Below are 9,389 nucleotides of genomic sequence, written 5' to 3'. Positions count from 1 at the left end.
GGCAAGCGAAAGACTCGGGTTCGATTCCCGATTCAGCGACTTCGCCCCGATATTTTTCCTGTCTACATCTCTCCAGGGGGGTAAAGGGGTTGTTATAGAAGTCTCAAACCAAGAGAATCTATAACTTGGCATATGTGCATATGTCTTAAAAAAATTTTTCGCGAACAATTAATGTTCGTAAAAATTTACGCATTGCCATCCGCGTTTATTGGGCTCTCAGTGCTCGTTACTTAATTATTATGTTGAATTAATTTTATATTTTAAGAATATTAAAGTGTTTCGAGCAATGTCAAATTTTTGAATCTCGAAATGTATTTGATTTATTAATTACACAGGCCTGCGAGGGTCAGTTACAAAAAGCAGAGTAGGTTAATCTTATAAATTTTTTGACGTTGAAAACGAATCTGGCCGCAGAATTTCCTCAGCACATCAGGTTTTCGAGTATTTTATAGTTAAATAATCCAAAAATGGCGATTTTAGCGATTTTCAAATTTCATTTATTATAGAAGAACCAAATTTTTTGAAATATTTCTGCCAATGATATTATATAATACTAGTCTTTATCTTTCAAATCCATTGTCTATTGCCGCACGATTTTTTGTCGCTATTGACGTAGCTAAAGTCCTTCTAGAGTTCTTCTTAAGAATTACTACTTATATTATATATGTACATTCAAATGACATTAGAAGATGCATATCACGATTTGTATGGCAAATCTTTCTTGCGTAACGATCAGATCATAGTAGATCAGTTTATGATTGAATCTTGAAACAAGAAGAAGCGGAAATTTCATATAACATTTTGCTCTTTAAAAAAATCTCTTAAAAGATTTTCATTTTTTTTTAATATATCTATTCTCTTTTGCTTTCTTTTTCTCAATTATCTTATTGTATTTAGTTATCCAATATTTATATAAAATATGATAAATTGTGATATATAATTATATAATTGTAAAACAGTCAAATCAGTTAAAATTGTCAAATATCATAGTTGTTTAAATTGTGCTAAATTGTGCGACAGTAAGTATCAAAATCTTGCATTTTTTTCCAATATCAAATTGAAACTCTCAGTTTTGTTTTTATTTTTTTAAAAACACAGTATTCGTAAAATTAAAATGTGATTTAATAAAAAATATGATGAATAAAAGACGGATATTTTATAGACTTGCTTGAAGTATAGTACTCGCTATGGGTCGTAAGTGTTAGTGATAAAAGCGAGGTGCAGACAGCGCTCGGCAAACCATACGCGGCACGCTCAAACTGTTAAATTTTTTTTAACTATGATATACCTTTCCGAACGTTTTGAAAATTAAATATGTTATACTAGATGAATCGAAGATTTTTTTAGTAAAGTTTTTAATAAGTAATATCTCAAATACATCTTATTAAAAAAATTCGAAAATTTTGAAATTTTTTTCAGTCAATTTTTTTGGAAAAAATATATTCATAATTTTTTAAAATTCCATAATATACTTTTTTTCGTTAAAATAGAATCACCCATTGAAGAGAAAATTTGTTTTTTCGAAATTTTCAATTTAACTTCCGTACAAAATCGATTACGGGAATATCTTACACGGTTTCAACAATTCTATATCGACAGCACGGACAGCAATCGCATTCCTCGCGAATTTACCATGCACGTAGTCGATATACGAAAGCTGGTTATTACGCGTTTCGCGACATCTCGAATCCCAGAGAAACGAACGCTCCCCTGTCGATTTATGCCGTCTTCGAAGTTTCGGTTGTTTGTCTCCGATCGCCCGAAACACATGAAATCGAAATATCAGGGCTAAGCTCTCACGAAAACGAAACACAAAATTGGCGACGGCTGTGTAACAAACGAAATCGCGTACGTGGCTCACAATAATTATTTAAAGTTGAGCAACTTCACCAATATGCTCGCTTCTGTGGCCAGAGGATGATCCTCGGCTTTGTCCTTTCTGCTCTTTTACGCGAAACTGTGCCTCATTAGGTTTCCGGAGTGGACACGCGTCGGGACGGTAACGTCACAATGTTCACAATAAATTTTAGAAAATAAATTTAGAAAATAGATGAGTTTTATTTTAAATAAAGAACAAAATGGATATAAGATATAAGAAACAAATACAATACATATACATATAAAAATTATATTATTTATTGTCATAAACATTTCTATTAAGGAGCATAGATTCGACATTTAAACGAATTAAAATATCTAAACGACGAAATATTCTGATCCTGATTTTGTATTAAAGTTTGTGCGATGTATTTGTACATAAATATATCTACATATGTTATACGAGTACACATATGTTTATCCGATATATTTATATATAAATGTACATATATTATACATATATAACATGTATTTATTATACATCATACTATATCATCATGTTTTATGATCAATATAGTATTTTTAATAAATACTTTTGATTAGAATAAATAATAATGATATAATTTGTATGTATAATATCTTTGTTAGTGTATGCGCGTGTAAGATTCTAATGAAAATCAACTTTAAAAAATACTATAATTAAAAAATACTATAATTTATATATATTCGCATTTATATATATATTCGCTAACTAAAACTAGTACATATATATTTACAGATTACGAGAATGGATTTTATTTCTTTGATACTATGTACCTTGTTTGTTATTTTAATAATTCCCGTAATTATATTAACGTATCATCAATATATTCTTCGACGAAAACTCAAGAACATTCCTCAATATGGCAGATTTCCTTTTGGTGTAGTATTTGAAGTAATGAAACTGACAAATTATGGTAAAGAATTTTATGAATAAAATATTGTTTCTATGCTTTTATAAATGTCATTTATATATTTTTAGCAAAAAAATTTGAAACAAAATATTCATCATTTATTTCAAATTAGTGTAATATACGTTTGATATATAAATAATCAGCATAATAAAAATTAAATATTAAATTTGATTATGTGCTTATTTACAGAACTCGTACAATGGTATTTACAACGTGCGGTACAATTTAAAGAAGGAATTTTTATACACTGGGTTACCATATTTCCATTCATTAATCTTTATAAACCTGAATTATTAGAAGTAAGAATGAAAATCTAATGAATGAATCTTTCTAATATAAAATATCGGTTATTATATTTTTTGTGATTATAAGTACATAAGTACATAAGCATTTGCGATTATAAGTATATAAAAAATACATAATAATTTGGTAGGAGCGCCAAGAAGAAACAACACTTCCTTTTTTCTAATTATTCGTATGACTCAGCTTTTCTTTCCACATAAGATGCAAAACTTTATTAAATTAGTTCTCAGATAAACAGTGCTAAGATGTTTCGAGACTATCTGTAATTAAATAGAAGATTTATTATTAAGAGATAATGCATGCGTCTATTATATTTTATTTGCATTATCAAAGATTTATCTTCCGAGGGAGATAGTTCACTGTCAAATTTAATTTTTCAAGTTGATGTGTACTTTGACAATTTAATCTCATTTCGGTTTCATCTTTAGGATATTATAATGTAAGAATGTTTATTAATTTAATACACTTGGAAAACGTATGTATAATGAAATAACATAAAAAATGAATTAAAAATATTGAATAAAATTTTTAATAATTTTACATAAGACGCTATTTCCTAAAAAAGTAAAAATTTGAAGAAAAGACGTCTTATATAACAAATGATAAAATATTATGAAGTTCTTTTATTTCTGAATTTATTTTTGTAGATTATTATGACCAGTACTGTAAATATCGAGAAAGGACATCCATATCAATTGTTGGAATCTTGGTTAGGCAAAGGACTTTTGACTTCTACAGGTAAATCCATAACTTTTTTCAATCTATTTTTTCATAAACTTTTTTTAATATCTATATAAACATGAAAAGTAATTTGTGCGTTTATATTAGATTATGCGTTTTTGACGGTTTTATATAGTTATTTTCGGAAGGTATTTTTAACAAATCCTTATATATATTTATAAAGGTCGGACTTAAATAGTTTTGGAGATAAAGGCTAAAAAAGGATAAAAATAATAAATACAAAAATTAAAAAAATATATATACATATATATACATACGAAATTACTCGGGAAGACTTCTACTCTAATATATTTAAAAATAAAGCAAATTGGAAAGGGAGTCTCTTTTATGCACAAATATCAGAGATTCTAATTCTTGTGTTCAATTATTTATATAATTGCTTTTATGTTGATATTAATTATTTATGAAAATTGGAGATTTTATATGTTGACATTAATTATTCATTGAATAATTATTCAATCTTTAAAACATTATTAAATTGTTTGTGCAATTTTTTTATTCAAATCATAAATATTCAGTGGCAATATATAAAAAGGATTAATAATAGAATAGGATAAAAAATATATATAATAGTATTACAATAATATTAAAATATATATATGTAATATATAATATTATATTATAATATTATAATATATATAATAATATTTTTTTCATTCTTTTATAAATATACGCCTACATATTTTTTTTATCTCTAATACGATATTTTTTATAAATAAATGTACCACTATACTATTTTCATACTACTTCAGGAAAACAATGGTTCCATGATAGAAAATTGATCGGGGCAACATTTCACTTTAGTATATTGGACCAATTTGCTGTGGTTATGTACGAAAAAGCAAAGATCTTGATAAAATGTTTGGAGAAAGAGATAGCAAAGAATCCAGGGATGGCCATCAATATTTATCCGTTTATTAACAATGCTGCGCTTGACGTTATATGTGGTAATAAATATATATGTATCATTATAATATATATTTCTTAGACACAAAAGAATATCATTAATGTATTATATGTTATGCTACAGCAACAAATTATTATGAGCTGTAACATAAATAAAGAGACTTGTCAAATTTCAATTTTGTTGAATCGACAAGTTTATTCATTATGATAATAAGTTAAATATATTTATTGGAAACATAGATTATTTTGCTTTAAATTTATGTTTTCAAAATCAAATCGGCATATAAAATCTTTCTGTTCTGGAAATAAATTTTATCTTTACGTCGAATAATTAACTTTTGTATTAAATACCGTTTGTTTGTACGAAATGAAATTTATTGAATGTATAGCAATGGTTTTGCTGCACTAGCAAAATTCTTTCTTTTCGTGTTTCTATAATTACTGATTACAAGTACATATAATTTTGATAAGGTCAATTTCAGACAGTGCATATACGTATAAATGCAAAAAACTGAATTTTATCTTTTACATTTTATTTAATTGTGAATATAGAGAAAAAGAATCTTTAAATAAATATAAGATTTATTCACATAAATAAAATAAAAGCAAAAACATTAAATAAATAAAATAAAAGCAAAATTTTATGTCGATATTAATTTTTGTGTAACAAAATTATTCAATTCTATATTATTTTCGACAGTTATGAATATTAATTTTATTTTTTTTCTGAAATAAGCAATATAAAATGTTTTGAGAGATTTATGATGATATTGTCACTATTTTGTAGAAACGGCAATGGGTGTGAATATACATGCTCAAGAAGATGAAACCAAATATACCGCAGTAATACATAGGTTCGAAAAATCATGAATTATATTATTTTATTAGTAATAATTTGTTGATAATATTAATGATTTATTAAGATTTTCTAAGACTTAAGGCAGCACATTTCGTATGATTAATTAATTAATATAATAGTATAAATATGCTGTTACATCGGTTAAAGTTTTAACTTTCAGAGTTTCTAAATTAGTAGCAAAGCGATTAATTGAACCGTGGCTATGGCCAGATTGGTTGTATAACTTAATCTCTGAAGGAATAGAATATAAATCAATGGTTAATAAACTACATAAATTTACGAGAGAGGTATGTGCAAAAAAATGCTAATGATACACTAATAATGATAATGTATTAAAATATAGCGATAATGTATTAAAAATATCGGCAGAATTTTATTAAATTAATTGTTAGCTTTATTTTTTGTTTGAATGAATCCAACAAATTTATAACTGAGAAATAATAAATTTCAGATAATACATAAGAAAAAGATTATTCGACAATCACAAAACGATTCTACTAAAGCGGAAAATGAAAATGATGAACTTGATATAGGTGCGATTATACAATTATAATTATATGTATGTTTAGTAGTTTGTGTTAATAAATTTTTTAATTATTATTGGGAAATTTGTTTCCTTAGGTAAACTGGAGAAGAAAGCTTTTCTGGATCTATTACTAGATCAAAATGAAAAGGACGAAATTCCATTAACCGATGATGAATTGAGGGCACAAGTTGACACATTCATGTTCGAGGTGAGAGAAAAAATTCTTTAAATGTAAAACTCTTTTTTATCAGATTCTATAATGTAATTATAAGTGAATGTTATAAAATACTAAGGATATATAATGATATAGGGTCACGATACAACTGCGGTTGCCATAACCTGGGCACTCTTTCTTTTGGGCAATAATTTAGAGCACCAAAATAAAGTTCATGAAGAACTCAAGGAAGTTTTCAAGGATTCAGAGACACCAGCCAACATAAAAGAACTGTCGCAATTAAAGTACCTCGATAGAGTCATAAAAGAAGCGCTCAGATTATTCCCAAGTGTACCTGCTATCACAAGAAAATTATCGGAAGATGTAAAAATAGGTATGATAAAACTAATTTCTATTAATATCAAAATAAAAAGAATAAGATTCACATTAATTTGTAAATTTGTAAATTAGTAAAATTTGCTATTATATGATATTTTTCCTTACTTGATGAAGATACTGTGTTTTGGTTGACAGAGATACTTTTTTTATTTATTAAAGCCTAAATAAATGCAACTCAGTAAAAAATCAATATCTGAAAATCTACTTTAGACAGTCTGTAATTTGCAATAAAATTCAAGAAATAATAAAATAATATCATAAAATTCTACTTATCATTTTATGTTCCGTATAAATTCTTCAAATACTTTTATTATACAAATAGAAGTTGTTCACATTTTTCGAATTATTATATATTTATCTATTATACGTTTAATATTCTATTGCGGATTTTATACAAAGCATAATTTTTATATTGTGGATTATAAAAGTACAATTTTTTTAAGCTACAAAAACATTTACATTATATATGTATATGATTTATCAATACAAACTTTTTGTATCTGTTTATGTGGGAAAGAAACAGAATACAATTTATGTATTCGTATATCTGGGAAGAGAACAGAATGTAATCTATTTTTTAGGTGATTATACGTTCCCAAAAGGTATTACAGTTGTACTGGCAATTGCAACAGTGCATAGAAATCCGGAGGTATGGTCAGATCCATTAAAGTTCGATCCAGATCGTTTTCTTCCGGAAAATTCGAAACATAGAAATCCATATGCTTACATTCCATTTAGTGCTGGACCCAGAAATTGTATTGGCCAGAAATTTGCTTTACTCGAAGAGAAAATGATGTTAACAGCTATTCTGAGAAAGTGGAGAGTGGAAAGTGTAAAAGAATTAATTGAATTCGAGGCCACTCTTATTTTGCGACCAACCGAGAAGATATTCATCCATTTTACGCCAAAGAAATAATTAATTTACCAACAAATGTTTATTTCTTCTTATTGTGTGCAATCTTTATAATCTTTTTCGATTATGGAATTTTTAAATCGTTATTCTTGTTACAAATATAGCATCTACTACTATTGTATGTTATATATTAATATATAATGATTCAGAGTGATATGAGATGTACGTTTGAATATCACCGGTGAATAACATCGGTGAGGAAAGAAGGTCGAAACCCCGAAATATCTCGAAAAATATAAGTTTTATAGAAAATTGTTTCAGATAACTGTTGTAGGGTTTAAAAAGATTTATTTACTGATCTTATCAGTTTGACTTTGGGCGATGTCGTCAAGGTTACCTTGAATATTTTAAATGGAACCCCATATTTTTTATTACATATACTTTTATTACATATATCTTATAGCTCTTCTTCAGGGATTTTCCAAACACTAATAATTTTATTCACTTTAAATAAACGTTTCAAAATTACCGAGCTTTTTGTGTTAAAATGTCTAGATCATAAAGAGAGAGTGATTAGAAGATCCAGCCTATGAAGACAAGATCGGCAAGATCGGAAGATGAATCAATAAAGGCAAAATTATTGCGATTTAGACATCATAAGCAAAATTGATTTTTCAGCAAAAATAAGACTGTTGAGCATTCACATTATTAAAGGTTTTATAGTTTTAAATGTTCGAACTGCACACCATTTACTGTTTGACAATGTGCAATACATTCATAAAAATTGGTCACAATAATCCTAATATAATAATCATATTCCGATCAATTAAAACAGCTTCTTCAAGAATACAATTGCAAAGATCGTCCAGATTATTTGGTTGTATCCTATACATCCTGCTCTTAAGATAACCCCACAAGAAGAAGTTAAGCGGCGTTAAATCTGGCGATCTAAGTGACCATTCAATTTCTCACCTTCTCCCTATTCATCAGTTAGGGAATTGTGTCTAAATAAGCACGTATAATGTGGTGGAGCACCATCTTGCTGATACCATGTCTCAACAAAATTTTTACCTGCGATCTGTCTAATTGTCGGGAATATCTGATCTCTTAATATTGCTTTCTCTGCTGTCAAATCACCATGAATAAAGAATGACCCAATTAATGTATCGTTCGGAATACGTACCCAGACATTTAATTTTTGTGGATATTGAGTATAGCTTTCCATCATCCAATGAGGATTATTATCAATATCTGTAGTTGTGTTTCTGTTAACTTGACTGTTTAATTCAAAAGTTGCTTTATGAGAAAAAACCTAACCTAACGATATTAAACAGGAAATTAGGATCAATTCTCCCCATTATTAAATCGCAAAATTCTAGACGACGCTCAGGATCATTATCGTTAATTAGCGATCTCGATCTTTTTGACTTAAGAAATGTAGGCGCGCGGCGAAGCAGTGTGTGGAGGAGTAGTGAATGCAGGAAAGACTTTTCACTCCTTTCCCACCAATTGTGAGATACAATTAAAACTGTAATACAAAAAATAAAATATATTAAAATACATTATCAACTGTGTAAAATATGAAAAATAAAATATATTAAAAATATTACTTTATGTACAATCATTACATTAAATTTTGGTGGTCTATTTTGAAAAATATATTTCTAAAAATCTATTCCTAAAAAAAAATCTATTTCTAAAAACTAATTAAATTTTAATATTAATGACTTAACTTTTATCACAGTTCTCATTACAGAAGTTCTCAATTTATCATATAATAAGCGCGAATAATACAATATTATATATTCTTTGAATCTAATGTTTCGAATCGCTTTTTTTTCACATTATAAAAGTTGCGTTTATAAATCGAATGTTCA

General features: G+C 27.2%; 1 protein-coding gene across 2 annotated transcripts; it reads left to right on the top strand.

Annotated features, from left to right (window-relative positions):
- The first annotated feature begins 939 nt into the window (after positions 1 to 939).
- LOC105256433 (cytochrome P450 4C1) lies at positions 940 to 9,081 on the top strand. 2 transcript variants are annotated; one of them, XM_011266327.3, is made up of 12 exons: positions 940 to 1,019; positions 2,597 to 2,774; positions 2,961 to 3,070; positions 3,722 to 3,812; positions 4,568 to 4,762; positions 5,509 to 5,575; positions 5,741 to 5,867; positions 6,032 to 6,113; positions 6,202 to 6,314; positions 6,417 to 6,654; positions 7,241 to 7,308; positions 7,398 to 9,081. In XM_011266327.3, the coding sequence occupies exons 2-12, from the start codon at positions 2,606 to 2,608 to the stop codon at positions 7,506 to 7,508; spliced, it is 1,371 nt and encodes a 456-aa protein (XP_011264629.2). In that variant the 5' UTR covers positions 940 to 1,019; positions 2,597 to 2,605; the 3' UTR covers positions 7,509 to 9,081. The 2 variants fall into 2 exon arrangements, with proteins under 2 accessions (XP_011264629.2, XP_011264628.2); XM_011266326.3 differs by having other exon boundaries at positions 7,241 to 9,081.
- Positions 9,082 to 9,389: the final 308 nt, after the last annotated feature.

Source organism: Camponotus floridanus, unplaced genomic scaffold (genome assembly GCF_003227725.1).
Source record: "Camponotus floridanus strain SB8 unplaced genomic scaffold, Cflo_v7.5 scaffold64, whole genome shotgun sequence".
Lineage (NCBI taxonomy): Eukaryota > Metazoa > Arthropoda > Insecta > Hymenoptera > Formicidae > Camponotus > Camponotus floridanus.
The sequence above is the reverse complement of the archived record's forward strand: the minus strand, read 5'-3'. Positions and strand labels throughout refer to the sequence as shown.